The 19,716-nt window shown below is 35.6% G+C and overlaps 1 protein-coding gene across 1 annotated transcript in view; it reads left to right on the forward strand.

Annotated features, from left to right (window-relative positions):
* The first annotated feature begins 7,407 nt into the window (after positions 1 to 7,407).
* The window catches only part of LOC110021391 (serine/threonine-protein kinase STY8), a 15,518-nt gene continuing 3,209 nt past the window's right edge, over positions 7,408 to 19,716 (forward strand). Inside the window, exons 1-4 of the mRNA XM_020719875.1 lie at positions 7,408 to 7,904; positions 8,573 to 8,647; positions 9,765 to 9,881; positions 18,071 to 18,165. Coding sequence (XP_020575534.1) covers positions 7,554 to 7,904; positions 8,573 to 8,647; positions 9,765 to 9,881; positions 18,071 to 18,165 — 638 coding nt within the window. The 5' untranslated portion in view covers positions 7,408 to 7,553. The remainder of the gene's footprint in view (positions 7,905 to 8,572; positions 8,648 to 9,764; positions 9,882 to 18,070; positions 18,166 to 19,716) is intronic.

A 19,716-nucleotide genomic window follows, 5' to 3' on the forward strand; every position in this document is an offset into this window, starting at 1 on the left:
TGGGATAATGAGAGGGGTGTCTTCAAAATGGGTGGAAAGGAGGTTAAGTTACATGCTGACCACGTGGCTCTGTTGATAGGGATGTCGAACAGAGGAGAGTCTGTTTCATGAAAAAAGGACCCCTATCAAATATGGATGTCAGACAAATAAAGAACCAACTGACAAACTTTTTTGCAGAAGGAGCCTCCACCCCACCTTTTGAGTAGTTATACTTGAAATTCTTACTAACTAACTTATTTTTTCCTTCAAGCAATTTTCACAATTTTCAAGCAATTTTCATGTGCTTGCAGAGCTATCTTCTTTTGTTGTAAGTGTACAAGCTTTTTCGTCCTTTAATTGGCCTGCTGTCATATGTGATATGATCATTGTTCAAGTGAGAATCGCATCAATGAAATTAAGGCAGAATAAGTCAATTGGCTACATTCAAGGATTTGTATTTCTCCTAATAGTAAGTATTTGTTATTTACATTGAAACATCACTCTTATGATTTTTTTGTTTGATGCCTTGACTTTTGCATACATGTTGATGGTCTAAAACATCCCCAGCTTTGGTTTTACGAGCACACCTCTCTTTTAACTCCTGATGCTCCTGACGCTAGACCTCGCATGCTGAGGTGGCCAACCAATCATGGGTTGAGTGCTGAGAAGATTCATGAAGCCTTCAAGAGACTTGATTATGTAAACCATTTAATTTTGATTACAGCTTATTGGCACATCTTTTTAGTAGCTTTCTAAGAGTGATTACAATGATTCTGACGAATACATTTTTATTGTAGGTTAATGACGGATTCTTAGCTTTGAGTGATGATGAAGTACAACTCCTCGAAAATCCAGAGCAGGGACCGTCGATCCCTGCAAGGCAACTTCCACATCACGAAAGTACTACAGAATCATCTTCACCCAAATCGTATGTCAGGGGTACAATTGTTTCTAGTGATATAACCCCAGTACCCGGACATACAACGGAGAGTGCTGATTTCGGGGTACTATATGAGATGCTAAAATCTCAGGAACAAATAAGCTTAAATATACAAGAAACTGTTACTGATATGAGTGCACGGATGAATATTGTGGTAGAAGCATTGTCCACCCTAACAGGTTTGGTGCATAGATTAGTTGAAACCAAGGCTGAGAAGTTCACTGAGAAAATAATATCTGATACAAGTAAGAAGACCAGCAGTAGTGGTCATCAGCAAAAGAGGAAAGTGGACCCCCCAGCATCTCAATACCAGTTTAAGAGAAGACGTAGAAAAATTGATGATGTGGATATTGTTGCTCCTGTAAATATACGGCTCACTACCCAACCAAATACATAAGACTGGCGCTATAGAAGTTGTAAGTATATTCAACTAAATTAAAAGTAACATAATTGCATTCGAAGATTAACACAGTAACATCTCAATATCATTCAGGCGAATATGTTTGCCAGAGATGCCGCTGATTCATTTACATCCAAAATCAATAAATGGTCCCTATCGATTACAAAGAATGTACCAACACAAAGGAATAGTTTTGATTGTGGCATGTTCGTCTGCAAGTACATGGAAACTCTAGTGCAAGGCGAAGAAGTCGACTAGAGTGCACATATGAACTGGCAGGATCATATGGAGCGATTTAGAGCAGAATTTGTTTATGACATGTGCTTATTTTTTAGGACTTCTGATTAGAGTTGTATAATTTTACTTTGCATATTTTGTTTAGATAACTGTATATGTGATAGCTTCATGGTTACTGTATATTGATTATTTGTATAGCTTACTCACGTGTTTGTAGCTTGTTGAATGTTGGTCAACTGCCTTAGTTTATATCTTGACACAATGTTTATAGCTAACTATTAGTATTTACATGTCATTTGCACGTTGAATAACACGGGAGTAATACCTAGATAACACGACAGTAACACGAGCATAATGCATCTGCTACATCCTGAGTAACACGTGGATAACACGTGAGTAACACGAGAGTAACGTATATGCTACATCTTGAGTAACACGTGGAAAACACGACAGTAACATGAGAGTAATGCATCTGCTGTGGATAACACGTGAGTAACACGAGAGTAACGTATATGCTACATCTTGAGAAACACGTGAAAAACACGACAGTAACATGAGAGTAATGCATCTGCTACATCTTGAGTAACACGAGAGTAACACGTGGATAACACAAGTAACACGAGAGTAACGCATATGTTACATCCTGAGTAACACGTGGAAAACACGACAATAACACGAGAGTAATGCATCTGCTACATCCTGAGTAACACGGGAGTAACACGTGGATAACACGAGAGTAACGCATGTGGTACACCGCGAGTAATACGGGAGTAACACGTAGATAACATGAGAGTAACACGAGCGTAACACATATGCTACACCCTGAGTAAAACGGGAGTAACACGTAGATAACACCCTGAGCCAATAAATATAATAATATTACCTATCCTATTTAATTTATAATATAAAATTTATCTAAAAGAGTTTAAAAATTTATCACAAATCTTTGATCGTATGAATAACACGAGGAAGAATAACACGAGGAAACACGAGGAAATTGGGAATAACATAGATTAATCGACGGTAACACGGTGTAGTAACACGGCAGAATACGCGTGATAACACAGAGTAACGCCGATTAATCGGTCAGTAACAGAGGGAATATTCGCTGTGAGCGTGCATTAAGAGGGCAATAACCCAAGTTATTCTCGTGTTTCTCTTATGGTTTTCAGCATGAGTTATTACAATGATATTCCTGTGTTATTTTCGTGTTATTCTCGTGTTATTTACGTATTATTGTCCGTGTTATTCCCGTATTATTGATGTGTTCTTCCCGTGTTATTCACGTATTATTGTCCGTGTTATTCCTGTATTATTGATGTGTTCTTCCCGTGTTATCCTCGTCTTCTTCCCGTGTTATTAACGGGTTCGCCAGGGTGTTATTGACGTCTCCCATACGGTGTTACAGTTGATATATGCATTTGAACGGGATTAATACACAAATATTTGAACAAACACATATTCTCGTGTTATTCACGTGTTATTCACGTGTTATTCCCGTGTTATTTACGTATTATTGTTCATGTTATTCTCGTATTATTGGTGTGTTATTCTCGTGTTATCCTCGTCTTCTTTTCGTGTTATTAACGATATTCCTCGTGTTATTCACGTGATATTCCCGTGTTATTACCATACTATCCTCGTGTTATTCCTGTGTTATTCACGTGATATTTCCGTGTTATTCTCGTATTATTTATGTGTTATTCTCATGTTATTCCTCGTGTTAATGTTATTCCTCGTGTTATTTCCATCGTGTTATTTCCACGTTAATCTCGTATTATTCTCGTGTTATCCTCGTCTTCTTCCCGTGTTATTAACGGGTTCGCCAGGGTGTTATTGACGTCTCCCATACGGTGTTACAGTTGATATATGCATTTGAACGGGATTAATACACAAATATTTGAACAAACACATATTCTAAACCACAAATTACTTTTTCGTAAAAAGGTTTACAGATTATATAGTATTATAGCTTTTACAATATCAATCAATATAAATTCTCACTTATGGATTCCATCAATTCCATCAAAAGTCCAGCGTGCGTTTCACTTAGTTGCGGTGCATAGTTTTCCTGCAGCATGTGAGTAATACGAAAAACAATTAAAGTAAATGATTTTATATAAGAGGTAGTGATATGATACTGAATTTTATCAGCATACCTGAGTATGGCAATCCGTCAAACTTTGCTCGAATGCGTCCACGGCTCGACGACTACTTGCTGCCTCTTGTTCCATTCCGGGATGCAATGAGTCAAATTAGAAGTACACATTATACATGGAATGGAATGAGGAAATACTAAATTAAAAAAAAATTATACTTTTGGCTTTCTTATTTCTCTCCCAATGTCCTTTCAGCCTAGTTGTAGATACTCCTTTCAGCCTTTTTTTAATAGGGTCATTCACATTGCATTCTATATTTGTGGTTTTATTCTTCTTTTTTGTTTTCTGTAATTCTATCGTTCTCCCTACTATAACATCCTCAATATCTCCTGATATCTTTTTAAACGTCTCCCACAAACACTCCTCAGCTAACTCATGTCCTTGTACTCTATTAATGAGTTGATATGCAAATTTTTGGGAGCATGAATTGAATATAAGGGAACTTGAAGAAACATTATTATAGACGGAGTCTTTTAGCTCTCTGCACCCAAATCTGTTATACATGTCCCTTTTAACATTGATGGACCACCGCAATAAGAAATATTTCTCCGAAATCACCTTTATTTTTACGAGACTTATAACAAATAGTGCATGGGAGCACAACAACCCCATCATCTCAAACTTTTTGCAACTACATGTAACCTCACAAGTAACATTGTCAACTAACACATTTCAGGGCTGCCTTGTCGCCTCATCATCCAATCTTGATACATAATATTTAGCATCACTTTCCACTGTACTTCAGATGTCAGCCCACATAAGTCATTCAAGAGCTCTTGTTCAAACATTGAGTAAAGCTTCCTTGTATAGAATGAGGCAGCTTGCCTCAGCATGTGATTGATTTTAACCATGGGTGTCCTCACGGACTAACTGCATTTGAAATCTTCATCTTTCTCACTCCGGCGCCACAATTTCATTATGTTTTTAAGACCGATAAAACAATCTGTGAGAGAGCTAGTTGGCTTTGAAACACCATGACAAACATTGTTGGTCAACTCACTTCTTTGTGTTGATAAAATTCCCATACCGAATATATCCTTATTAAATGTTGTTGACCATTTATGTCTTATACGATACATTTCATCTAACCAAACATTATTTTATAGTTCCCCAAACTCAATCATTAAGGACCACGTTTCTTCAAACTCCTCCTCATAATCACACTTGCTCAAGCATTTATAAAAAAGAACACAGACACTCTTAGTACGCACTTCACAGTGTACTTTGGAAGGCAGTTTCTTATAGATATGTCATTGACATAATCTATGACGTGTTTGTGGGAGGCATTCTGCAATGGCTCTTGCCATTGCTTGATCCTGATTGGTAAAAATTGTTATGGGATGTTTGTCTCCCATTATTCAAATGAATGATTTGAATAACCACATGAATGATTCAGCAGTCTCATCAAATAAAAATCCAACTCCAAACAGTATGTTCTGCCAGGTTAACCCCCCACAAATGGAGCGCAACATAAGTTATATTTATTTAATCTGTAGCTTGTATAAAAAATTATGACATCCCCGAAACAGTCATAATCCAGTCTGCACAATCCATCACTCCAAAATATGCTATATGCTTGTTAATGCTTGTTAACCTACCAGACTCATCTGTTTGGAAATCCCAAGCAAACATGTTGTCCCTAGTTTGCCTCTCCATGAACAATTGTATTAAAACATTGGCATCTCCCTGTTCAATTCTTTGTCTTCTTTCTCTCTGGATAAAATTAAATGCATCTCTCTTGGTGCACTCCAACTTCTCCTCACCACCAACCTCCGTGGCAATGAAATTGTATGCATGTGTTGCTCTGATGCCTGAACCTGTCATGAATCTCAACACATCTGCATTAATCCCACTTATCCTTCTGTTGGAACGAAGAATGTTGGAACAATCCCACTTATCCTTCTGTTGGAACGAAGAAGATGCTTATCACTACTTTCGGCCAAAGGATGATTATGATTTTTACTGTCCAATTGCACTGTCCAATTGCCTTCGAAATCAACTTGAAATCGTACCATAACCTTACAGTCAGTCCTCGTGTCCGCTTTTCTGAACTTAACTGTGTTGTTAGGCTCTTTCTTATAGCCAGCTTTTCCACAAATATAACCTTTAACCTTGAGTTTCTTGGAGTTCGACCAGTAGGTGGTATGATCATTCCAAACAGTGAATCCCACGTGATGTGCATAGGCACGACAGCTTTCATATGCTTCTTCCTCACTGTGAATAATGCTGTTAAGAACCTTCTCTGCAATAGGATCATTGCAAACTTGTGTTGCCTCTGAGGACTGCATAAAACAATGGTGATATCAATAACACCAGAATAACACAAGGGTAACACAAAAAAAACCATAATAATACAAAAGCACTGTAGAACAACACCCAAAAGATACTACATCAACACCTACTTTTACATGTAGTAACACTGCAGTAACACCAAAATAACACAAGGGTAACACCATTAAACCAGAAGCCTAAAACCATAGTAACGAAAAAAACCATAATAATACCAAAATACACTGTAGAACAGCACCCAAAAGATACTACACCTACGTTTACATGCAGTAACACCACTGTAACACTAGAATAACACAAGGGTAACACCAATAAACCAGAAGCCTAATACCATAGTAACGAAAAAAAACCACAATAATACCAAACCACACTGTAGAACTGCATCCGATAATACTACATGAACACCTATGTTTATATGGAGTAACACCACAATAATGTAGAACAACAACCAAAAGATACTACATCAACACCTACTTTACATGGAGTAACATCATAGTAACACCAGAATAACACAAGGGTAACACAAAAAAACCAGAATTCTTAAACCGTACTAATGAAAAGAAAAAAAACCACAATAATACCAAACCACACTGTAGAACTGCATCCGATAATACTACATGAACACCTATGTTTATATGGAGTAACACCACAATAATGTAGAACAACAACCAAAAGATACTACATCAACACCTACTTTACATGGAGTAACATCATAGTAACACCAGAATAACACAAGGGTAACACAAAAAAAACCAGAATTCTTAAACCGTACTAACGAAAAGAAAAAAAACCATAATAATACCAAACCACACTGTAGAACAACATCCAAAAGTGACTGCATCAACACCTACGTTTACATGGAGATAAAACTAACAACATTCAAAAGTGACTACATCAACACCTACGTTTACATGGAGATAAAACTAAAGCCTAAACCACTTAAACAGTACTAAATAAAAGACAAGAAACAAGAGTAATAGGAGAGTAACACCGAAATAACACAACAGTAACACCAAGACTCACTTGATCTTGACTTTCAAAGTTCAGGCTGAATGATGTCATCTCAACGTTCATGGAGACTTCCGGCATCTGAACGTCCATGGAGAATTTCAACAAGACTTAGCTATGGCGGAGCTGTGAACGGAGCTATGAACGAAGGTGTGAAAAAACCAACGAAAAAATTTCATCACCCTTCGAATAGAACAGCAACCTGACGTGAAATAATTTTATCATGACGATATTTTTTTCAGAATTCGGGTTTAGGGCGGGGCCCGATCGCGAATACTAATGGAATAAGTGAAATCGTAATTTACAGCTGACGACATCTTATTGGAAACACATATTACTTGAGTAGTACTGATGGAATAATTTTCGTCATTCGTTCAACATATGTTAATAAAATTTTTATGAATTAAGAGGAGTGGCGAATAACACAGGCCGATAGAACGTGGAGAAAAAGAAACCTGGCTCGGAAAAAAAAAATAGCAGATCGCGAAACTCGACGCTCCCTCGCTCGCCGCGGCAGAAGGTGAGTGAAGAGGACGGGAATATGCACGGCAAGGAGGATGAAGGATATTCGAGTGGGAAGGATTCTTTGGCAGCACCGAATTCCAACGAGGAAACGGGCAGCGGCGGATCGTCGGGGACGTCTTCTTCTGCGGACAAGAAGAAGGAGAAGACAAGGGTGAGTAGGACATCGCTAATACTGTGGCATACACACCAGAATGACGCCTCCGCCGTCCGCAAGCTCCTGCAGGAAGATGGCAACCTCGTGAACGCCACGGACTATGACAATCGCACCCCGCTTCACGTTGCATCTCTTCATGGCTTGATCGATGTGGCCAAGTGCCTCCTCGAGTACGGCGCTGATGTCAATTCGCAGGATCGTTGGAAGAATACGGTATTCCGATCACTTCTTATCTTTACTTTTTCTTCTCGATCACAAATCATGAGTCATGCTCTTAATCATAGAGAAAAATAGAAGGGTGGGTTCCTTAGAACGTTTGGCAGATGTGCGTTTAACCGAGGATGGCATGAAAAATTATTATAATAGAGAGTCCAGAAAATAGGTTTGGTCGTGAGGAATAATTTTTGATGATTTGTACATGTGCAAATGAATAATAAAAGATACACAAATAGGATATATATTCATGTACGTAGGATTGATGGGAAAGAATTGTGCCAATAGTCTTACTTGATTTTTTCTTAAATTTTGGTTGGGCATTTTAATCATAATTATTAGTAGTTAGCAGCTTGAACTCCCACTTTTGTGGTAGGAACTACGTCCACGGGCCACAAAGCCTCGCTCAGAGCCCAATGTATAACGCTCAACAAGACTGAAATGAGAAACAAAACTTATTAAGCGAACTCCGAGTAATTGGGTAGGGCTAATGATGATGATAATTCGCACACTCAGTTTTTTTTTTTTTTTTTGGGTGTATTGCTCATTCGTACTTAAAAAAAAAAAATAGAAAAAATCTCAACTTGATATCACAAGATAGTCATGCAAAAATCATTTCAAAATGAAACTCTGTTGTGTAGGAGATTAACTCTAAAACTTTTTTGCAGCCACTTGCTGATGCTGAGGGAGCTAAGAAGCACAGCATGATAGAGTTGTTGAAATCACATGGTGGATTGTCTTTTGTAAGTTTTGTTGTCAGCTTAATTGAGGTTCATGATATAATTCAAAAGTAATATTCCTTGCTATTTTTTTCTCAATTTACCTTTTACTGCTTGCTAATTTTATTTTGTGTTTTACTGATATAATTTTAAATGCAGTTTATTTAGAAATTTTGCTATTTTTTCATTATATCTATACATGTCTGTAATATTATTTTCTTATTTCTTTGGTATACTTGTTTTAGAAGATCCGTAGTTGGAAAATTGTGGGAAGATGGTTTTTTGAATTCCAAAATAGAACGGCTTGTATGGATGGCTACTGAATAGATTTTTTCAATTTGTAATTTTTTGAGTGAAGTGATTCAAAAATTTTCTTATAATTCTTGTTTACTTTTTGGGAAATTTTGAGGATTTAAGAATGCGTCACCTTAAGTGCAAGGGCCTAAAGCTCAAATATAATGGTGCAATGAAGGGGATGCAGCAACACCTTTTCCTTGAATGCAAGTGTTCAACACTGAAATAGGACTGCATTGTTACCTTTTAGTTGCATGGCATCAGTGCTCTATCCATGAATGCAAATAGTGCTGGTACGACAGAAGTTATGCCAATATGGGGGCTTTTGGCCTTTGCTTTCCAAAGAGATGCCATGAAACTTCTTTACCCTAAAAAGGATTGGATTTCTACTCATCAAAGCACAAAAGAAGGAGGGAATTTCCATATGCTTGAATAATTAGCTAAACATATTAGCAATACCAGACTTATATATATTCTAAATCAGCTAAGCATGTCAATATTTGGCAGTGTAGCATAGTAGCACTTCGTTGAATCTTTGCTTCCACATTCATGTTAACTGTCATTATTATTGGGGATTGCAATGGAATCCTTTTACTTTGAATTTTATATATTTTCATCTGCAGAAATGCTACCAGAAACAATTTTAGACTGTTGGATAGTGAACCCATGTTCTGCTTAGTCCATATCTTTAACCTCTTTTTTGTTTAGGCTTTAGCTTTTTATTTTCATGAGATTTTAAGTGGCATGCTTGCTTTTTGATAGATTTAGCAAATCATGTTATTTTGTTATGATAATTATTGCTTTTACATTTATTCACCAAATGCTTTCCTTCACATATTTCGTGCAGGGACAAAATGGAAGCCATTTTGAACCTAAACCCGTCTTGCCCCCTCTTCCTCACAAGTGCGACTGGGAAATTGATCCATCGGAACTAGATTTCTCATCCTCGTCTGTAGTTGGAAAGGTTAGCTTCTGATTTTTGAACTATTAGTTAATGTTAAACATTTCATGGCATGGTTTAGTTTTAGATGCTAAAGTTTTTATATTGTCTTGTTTCAATTTCTGCACACAATTGAAATGAATGCTGGTGAACTGCTTTGGCGATAGGTTTATATCCTTCTGGTTTTTTGTGTTAGATTTAGGGTCCGTTTGGGGAGGAGGTTTTCGCGCGGCGCAGAGAGCGACCGCGAATCGCGATTGTTTGGGGCGGAGGATTTTGTGCGGCGGGACGCGGGTCGCTGATCGAACCCCGTGGCCCGCGTTCGAGCGATGGATCATTATCCCGGTTACCCTTCATCGCTGCAGAGATGTGGGAGAATCCAAAGAAGCAAGGGATGCGAGAGAATCCAGATAAGTGAGGGATGCAGGAGAACCTAGATGGCTCTGCTCCGTCGCCATTGTCGAGAACTCCCACATCTCCGTCGTGGGAGAAGGCAGCAGGCAACATCACCTACGATTCGCCCTCTTTCACTCCTCCCATTACCTCCGTCGTGGGATAAGTATGCAATCCATGTATTTCCAACATCTTGGTGTTATTATTTTCTTAATTGGCTTTATCGGGGCTGTTTGGTTGCAAGATATAGCCAAATTTAGCAAGTATTTTGGTAAAATTAGCTACATTGATCCTATTGCCTTCTTAATTTGCAATTTACTCGTATACCTGAAGAAATCGGATAGGCGTGCAATCCATGCATTTAGCAAGTATCTAGGCTAAAATTTTGAGGTTGTTGAATGTAAGAGATTTATATCACTTTTTCTCACCGTGCCTTTTTTCCTCAGTTAAATGCTAAATATTAAAAGTACTGGCCAAAGTGTTTACTGTCATTTAATTGTATTTATTGCTCTTCATGCCAAACTTTTTTCAATATTTAATGATTTCTTCTTTGATAGCCAGGTAAAAGCAATATCTCCTATAGGAACACAATCTTGTTGGTATTCTTTTTATTAAACACATCATCATTCAAATTGTATTTATTATATCTATAAGTTAGATGGATAAATGCTTGTTGTCGTTGTTATTCTATATCCATAAGTTAGATATTTTTAAAGATAGAGTAAAACAAACCAAAGTTAGTCATACCTTTTAGTATCAGATTATTCTCCTTGATTTGTGAAATGAATTGTTGTTAAAGCTTTCATACTTTGATTAATTACTTGAACAAGGTGACATCATTAATATCATCATTATTTTTTCTTATAAATTTATTAGTTTTTCTTTTTCTTTTTTTTTTGGCACTTTCGGCAATCACTATTAAGTGAGTGGTGTATCTGAACTTCTATTCTGTTTTGAAATGAATTTTTTTTTCTGAAGTATCAAACATGTCGCTGTCATAGTTATGTTTTAAATAGCTTTACTAAACATGAGCAGAATGGTCTTTTTTCCATAAGCAGCTGACCCACAGTTGTTTTCACACAGCTTTAAAAAACAGCTTCTCCGCAGCAGCGCTTCCCCACAACAGCTTCTTGGGACAGCGCAACTACAACTGAAAAGTTGAGAAGTTTCAACTACCCCAAACAGACCCTTAGTCTAATAGGTTCAGGGTCTGTTTGGTGCAACTGCAGCTGCGCTGCCCCAGGAAGCTGCTGTGGGTGCTTAAGCTGTCTGATTGTTTGTTGCAGCTGTGTGAAAACAGCTGCCCTCGTTTCTAGAAAAATGACCATTTTGCCTCTGTTTAGTTAAACTGTTTGGAACAGAACAATGACAGTCTTATATATGATACATCAGAAGCAGAAATTCACTTTACTCAGAAGCAGAAATTCACTTAGCAGAAATTCACTTTACAAGCTAAACATGTAAAAAATAGACTTCTATAATTTTTTTTTTTTGTTATACTTTTATTTTTTCTCAACCATTTCACTCACTAAGGAGTTAATGAGGTCTTTGTAATTCCCAATAAATAAAAGATAATCTTTCATCCACAATTTCCCTAATATTTTCTCCCTTTAAACTTCCTTAGGCTCAACTCAAATCTGTTGTGAGGTATAACATTACCAATACATTGGATAGCAGTGATCAAATGCAATTTCTTCCATTGAAAATTCTCTGTCCAGTTAATATTAAACAATATATATTAAATCATCATTGTGACTCACCATCATCCCTCACAAAAAGAAAAAAAAACATAATCTTACTTTTCGTCAACCAAACAAGATTGAACAAAGAAATTCTCGCAGAAATTTTTCCCAATCAATGAAATTAGGCAAAGCAAGTTTCAACCACGTTTTCATTCCTTCCCCATAATTCCTTCAAGCTGAACAAAACCTTAAAAGCCCTAAGAGAAAAATGATTGGTGAAATCAAAGAGAAACTTATCTTTGAACACCTTTAATAGCTTTCCTTCACTTATATCACCCAAAGTAATACCAAACGCCGACCTCCTATTCAAACAAAACCAAGCTCAAGAGAATATATATTGCAGAAGTTTTGCTAATAGATCAGAAAAACCTAAGCAACAACAGAGTAACATGCAAAAAAATCAGAAATAGAAACGAGAAAAGGGCCCTGGTCTTTTGTATATCCATTCATCACTTGAGAAGAGAGCGGGAAAAGATGAGCAGCAACGAGCGTTCAAAGAAGTAGTGTGGAGACGAGCGGGAGTGGAAGGCGGGTATGGGGAAGAGACAAAAGGCGTGACAGTGATGAGTAGTGCTTTTGCTAGATTTGTGATTGACTATAGATCGGCAGGTTCGCCGGAGAAATGGGAAGAATGAAGGTTTAGCGGCTGTAAAGAATCAAAGGGCCCGGCGCATCGAATTGGGAAAGCTGAAGCCAGTGGACTTCACGAGAGAGAAGGCTCGGGGAGAAGAATTTCGCGGGGGCAAAAGGTTATAGAAGCGGGGCGAACGCGGGGCCATGGGGTTGATCTCGTGGCCCGCTTTCCCTCAGCTTCTACGATGCGCGAGTTAACATCCAAACAGTTTTTTTTTTTCGTTGCGGTGAGCGCCACAGCGCCCCCCCCCCCCCGTTTCTTCTTTTTTATATGATTAGATGCCTTTTGGTTGAATTTCATTTACATCTATTGAGAAGGACGCATTGCGGTCATTTTGTATGATGCTGATTGAACTAATTTCAATCAAATTTGTTTAAATTGGCATAACTCTTCTTGAGATAAGACTAAATAGAATCTGTTGCAGACAGGTATTTTTACGAAATACCTATCAGACTGTGCCAGCAATCAAAAATAGAGGTAGAAGGTTTAGCATTGCTGATTTACATTTTCAAAGCTGGAGTAAAACAAAACATAAACATTATATAGCTTTCACTTTTAGATTGATAAATGACCAGCAGTTTCTGATTAACAAATATGATAAAGGAAGCTAAAATATTAAACCATGAGTGCTTCCCCAGCCCTCCACATGCTTGCTTTATTTTTCCATTACACAATGTCACACTTCAGCAAAAAAAAGGACTTTCAACATGTCTGCCCATGCAGCGCTTTCTATTATGCTAGGAGATTAAAGATTTTTCACCAAATTATATATGGGATAAAATGAAGGCTAGCTTGCACATATAATTTCTGGAGTTTGTATATTGGTCCAAACTTACAAGTGTAGCTGACTTAGCTTTGTGGTTGGGTGTTGTGTCCAATCATAAGGTGTTGAGTTCAAGGCCTAGCATATATGGTTCTGCTCAAGAAAACAAGTGCCCATCTTAGGAGTTTTTTTCTTGGGATACGAATTATTTTAACTTTTCTTTTACTTTTTTATGGAATTGAATGGGTATTTTTTGGGTTATTGTCTTTCACATAAGTTTCATATTCATGTCTTTGTTCTTTGCGTGCGTTTCCTATGTTGTTCAGCTTTTGTTAAGTTTTTTTTATGAAGCTTGCTGCATGTTTTTATTACATCGAGCCCCATAAGAAATCTCTATTGATAATCTTTGTTCGAGGTGGCTGTTTGTGCACCTTGGAAGAGAAATTTGAATTAGTGTTTTATGTTGGCAGCTTTTTTCACCAAAGCCAAACCTTTCATTAGGTTGTTGGCGATCATTAATCCGCATTTTCATCCTTCTATTTGAATCATAACAATTACTTCATTTAGAGAGAATAAATCATTTTATTCGAGAATTTATATTTAATAGCATCAAACTCAACATTTAATTGTACGAAAAATATCTTTAATTTAGTCTTTTTCAATAAATTTTTTCAAGGAGTGGCACATTTTTGCCACATCCTATTTGGATGCATTGATATTGATTTATCTCTTATGAAAAATCTTATAGTAGATGGGAGTAATTCTGTGATGAACTTCTTCATTTTGTGGCCGAGATGTTCATTTTCATTCCATAAAGCTGGGTTGCATCATCAACTTATGAATTTGCTAACGTCACTTATTTAAGAAATCATGAAATTCTATAACTCGGACATTGCCATAGAGTCCTGTTCATCACAAACATTGGATGGGGGATTGCCTTACTAAGGTCTGGTGTTTAGTAAATGATCATCTGAGATAATTGTTTCCATTCAAATAGTTCTTCCATCTCACTTCCAGATGAGCTGACCAATGAAACATGCATATTATGATTCATTAGAAGGCAATTTGTGATAGTAATTATTTGCAAGAGAATATAAATAAGGCTGTAACCATTAAGGCTACAGCCAACGAGAAATAAACTGAGACTCGGACATCATATGAAGAATTGAAGAGAATAGGTTCTATTTTTTATTGCACAATGTGTACTGAATTTATACAATTATAGTTTAGTAGGAAATAACTAAATGAAGTTGTGAAAATTAGAGATGCGACTAATACAAATTTTACGATAAAATTTAGAGGAATGGCAACAACTAGCTGAAGTTATATGGATGGATGAGCTGGCATGAAAAGGTTATCATGGATTGGAGAACTCGAATGGAGATGTTGGTATGGGTGAGCTTGTTGAGGTGTAACCGCTTGGCTGCTTACTAAGGTGTAGCCACTGGGTTACTTGTTAAGGAGTAATTTTTGGACTGGATGAGGCATAACTTATCACACGCTTGTTTGAAATGCTTATCTTGGTACTATAAGTTTTGATGAAAAAAAATAATCTCAAATTTTGAGATAAACTTTAAAAGCCAAGATCAATTAAATATATTTTTTACTCGAGAAATAAGTGTTGCATATATTTGTAATTGTAAGCATAAAATGCAAAATAAGTATCGGGAAATAAATAATATTTAGTTGTGTCAATAGATCTTTAACAATAGCTCAACGGGGAAATAACAGTAATAAAGAGAAACGAAAGAAATAACTCATAAGTAACAACTTCCCAAATGCAAATGAAGACTAAGTTAAAACTATAGCATAAAATTATGTGTTAAAAGATATAATTACAGTTGAAATGTATTCCTTTAATGGAGATCCACCAAGTGACATCATAAAATCAATTAAAGTAAAAAATTTCTATGAATGAGTTTAAAATTCAAACTTAGCAAATAACTAAATATTTATTTAGATATAAACGACAAAACATGGACATATAATATCAACAATAGGGACACGCTTTACAATATAAAAGCAATATTATGAGTGCCATCTTGTCATCATATTAAAATAATATCATATGACGTGAATGAAAATTATCAACTGCTATAATATGCTCTACAATATGGTGATTGATATTCATGATCATTCATATAAAAAATTATAAACAAGATTTTTTTTTGGCTACCATAATCATGTGCAATCGCATGTGGCATAATTATATATATGTGAAGGTGGTTCATCACTGCTCCATCTTACTATCTTTATATTTTTATATATTTATAATTGGTTTTACTAAGACACTCTTAGCCGAGAAGATATGCACCTGCACATGTCAATGCTATGATTTCGAAGCAAGTTGCCATGTCATGGAACCATTGGCTTGGCTAGCTAAATTCACTATGATTTATGTGGACAAAATAATATGTGTGTGAACAACTCTTGCAATAATATAATCATTTCAAAGTTAATTTATCTAGTAATTAAAATAGGATAAAACTATCTACATTACATAGTCTTCTAATGTAAGCATTAAATAATATCTACAAATTATGTATATTAATAATTGAATGTGAAATGCTTAACTGACAAATTACTAAGTACTTAAGCAATCTATTGCATGTAGTCTAGAATAAAGCTCTTAACAAAGAATAATGTATTTATCTTTTAGTATTTAAAAATTATCTACTTTAAATTGCAACAGTTGAAATCATGCTTTTTGGCAATAGAAAGAAATTGAGTCAAATATTAACTCTAAAATCTCAACGAAGATTTTAACTAAATACTTAAATATGTATATTTAATTAAATAATAACCTACTTTGAAGATTTTCTAGATACTCATAATTTGATGTTGTAAATATTTTAAAAGCTCTGTGTTTTATTTGAAGATTGTTTATATACACTTCCTTATTTATGTTTGATATCAATCAATAATTGAAGAATTAAAATGTATGATTTTACCTTGTGATGATTTAAAAAAGCCTAATTCTTCACGGACTTGGTCCTGACTAGTACAAGTTAGGACGAGTATTTGTGAAAATTGAGTTTGACCGAGTCATACTCCTCAGTTATAACTGTGGTTGACCACCCTTGTGATTTCAACATCTTGAATTTCCTTTTCCCTTTGAAAAATCTATAACTAAGAACAATTCATTGGTCTTCCATTTTTGCTCTGTCAACACAATGCATGATAGGTTTCTTTCCAATTTCAGATCTTTGATGCCAAAAATCTTGATTTATAATCACCAATAAAATTGGCGAGAGGGTGCTTACGACTTGCTTTGATATGTTTGGATATTTTTTAATAGGAAGCTTTAAAGGATGTTAGGAAGAGTGGAAACAAGGGATTAGGATTTTGATATGTAGAATTAGGGGAACGCCATGTTATGAGTCAGTTTGATTTTAGGTCTTTGGTGTGGTGAATATACATAACCCAGGGGTTTGAAACGAATTGAAAATCTCAGGTAAGGGTGCCTAGATGTGTTATGGAAAGTTTCATGAAATATGGGACATTTTATATTTTATTTGTAAACTAGGTCATATAGGAACCCAATTTGGCAAATAACTTTGGGTGGGTGTTTGGTTTTGTTAGAGAGATATTCAAGGCTTGAGAAAAATTGAAAACTTTTTATTAATAATATAAGAAATGTCTAGAGTAATTTTGGAGCTTTTTACAAAAACTTACGAGGGATTTGAGGTAGTCAAATATCCAAAGGTGGTATACTAGATTAAATTTGGCCTACTTTTTACTGAACTCTTTATGGTGGTGGTTTTAGGCTATGGTTTTGTGGGAGATTTGAGAAGAATAGAGGAATATATGAGCAAGATTTTCATATCAAGATATAAGTTTTTACAACAAGAGGAAAATTAAAAGTACAAGGATAACTAATACTTACCACTCACCAAAATAATACGGTGGCGAAAGATCAAATCTCTATCTCCTGGCCACCAAGTCTCCATACATTGAATGAAATTCAATTTTTTAAAAGTAAAAAACTCTTCATTTAGCTAAAAATCTAAATACTATAGAGTGCATCCATTTTTTTTCTACGTACCAGTATGATAAGCCTGTGATAGAGCATATACTGGAAACAAGAAATAAAACAACAAAAAAACTAAACGTCAGGATGCCACTGAAGTTTGTCGCAATGCTGACTTCCTACAATTTCAACAAATATAAACTCTCAGATTTTTATCAATGCGGTTATCAATGATGATGTATCCTAAAGCAGAAAAGAAAAAAAACTTTAGCTGTCTGTAGCTTGAGAGGGGCGCTACTTTGGTTGTCTAGGTAGTTGAAAATTCTAACTAAGGAAAGTTTGAGGTGCTCAGGTAGCACTTCGCTTTGCCTGAGCTGCTAATTCATTAGCTCATTGATAAATATGCACCCATTTGCAGCAAAATTTTCCGGAAAATGAAATTTTTTGTTGTCATGGAATGTTGTCTAAAACTATATTTCAAAACATCGCAAGTGATGAAATTCCAAGTTTTTTTTTTATATTTCATATGCTGTCCAGGGAGTGCTGTTTGTTCTTGCAAAAGCATATCCTGCACTTAACATTCCTCTAGCTAAAATATCTTCAAAGAAACTATAGTATGCAGTGGATCTCATGTCTGTGGTTTCTCGCCAGTCATTTGACTTCCAGATGCTAGTATTAAACCTTCTTTATATATGTCTGGTATACTTGCAGGGATCCTTTGGTGAGATTCTAAAGGCCTTTTGGCGTGGAACACCTGTAGCAGTTAAACGGATTCTTCCAACGTTATCAGATGATAGATTGGTTATGTAAGTTTTTTCAGAATATTGCTATTCTTTTTCTACTGTTAAGAAATAAAGTATTCTCTTTAATAGAAAATATTTGATTACCATGTAGCTACTCAGTGTTATCTTTAGGCTAGATTGGCCAATGTAAGCCATCACAACCTTATGGAATATTTCTGTGTGAGGACCACAATTTTGAAGCTTACGGAGGATTCTGCAAATCTTTAATCTGAAAGATAGTATTACTTAAATAACTTTTGAGATATTTTTATAAGTTTTATGTTTTATTTCTTAAAATATTAAGTTTTGTTCTAATGGGAGAACTTAAGCCACTCTACGTGTCAACAAATTTTATTTGTTGAATTTGGTTCCTTCATTACGTTTGCCCTTTGTCTATGTTCTAAATGTAATAACCTACATCCTACTGTTCCTCTGCTTTATCCTCCATAAAAGCTTTTTAAAGCTCTAAAGGTTACAATTTTGACCCAGCAGCATTATTTTTAGGATAGTGATTGTCACCACTAAGAGATTTTAACTATTTTTCATTCATATCAAAAGAAATTCTGATTCTCATACCAACCTGAATTACAAAATGCAAAGTAGTGACAAAAATGTTATGATAACTTTTCTTAACTGCATCTCCTTGTTCAGTTCATTGTGTTGAGTTTTAGCAGCACGTGATATTAGGAGCAATATTTATCAACTTAGAGGATGTATTCAACATGGAATGTAATTTTGGTAGTAGTAGTTTTAGTGCCAAAGTTGTAACTATGGGTGATCAAATTATTAAAATGTGTGAACGCTTTAGATATCTCGAGTCTATTGTTTAAAGTGATGGTTAAAGTGATGGTGATATAGATGTGATATAGATGGGGATGCTATTAATAGAATTTAAGTTGGTTGGTTGAAGTGAGGAATGTTTCGAGCCTATTGTGTGATAGAATAGACTGAAAGGAAACTTTTATAAGATGGTGGTGAGACCTGCAATGCTCTATGGCGTTAAATGTTGGCCTTTAAAATGGCCTTTAAAAGAGAAGCAAATTGTTTCCGAGATGAAAATTCTTAGGTGGATGAGTGGCTTTACACTTGAGACAAAAATGCGAAATGAATATATCTATGATAGGGTTGGTGTAGCCCAGTGGCGGACAAAATTAGAGAGTCGTCTTAGTTGGTTTGGTCACATTAAACGTCGACCATCTGATGATCCGATTAGGAGAGTAGATGTTTTAGATTTGACATATGTTAAGAAAGGCAGAGGTAGACCTAGAAAGACTTGGGCATATTGTATAAAAAATGATCTTAATTTATTAGAATTAAATGAAAATATGATACTTAATAGGATGCAATGGAGGAAAAGGATTCATGTAGCCGACCCCACTTAATGGGATAAAGATTTGTTGTTGTTGTTGTAGAGCGAATTAGTCATGTAAAAATAAGAAAATTTTAATTCTAGCTCAATTCAAAATCAAATCATTTTGTGTTGAGTTTACTAGATTCAAAATGACTCTATTCCGAATTGGCTAAAAAATTATTTTAAATAAATTGCTCATAGAAATATGCATATTATATATATAT

This window comes from Phalaenopsis equestris, unplaced genomic scaffold (assembly GCF_001263595.1).
Source record: "Phalaenopsis equestris unplaced genomic scaffold, ASM126359v1 Scaffold000134, whole genome shotgun sequence".
Taxonomy (NCBI): Eukaryota; Viridiplantae; Streptophyta; class Magnoliopsida; order Asparagales; family Orchidaceae; genus Phalaenopsis; species Phalaenopsis equestris.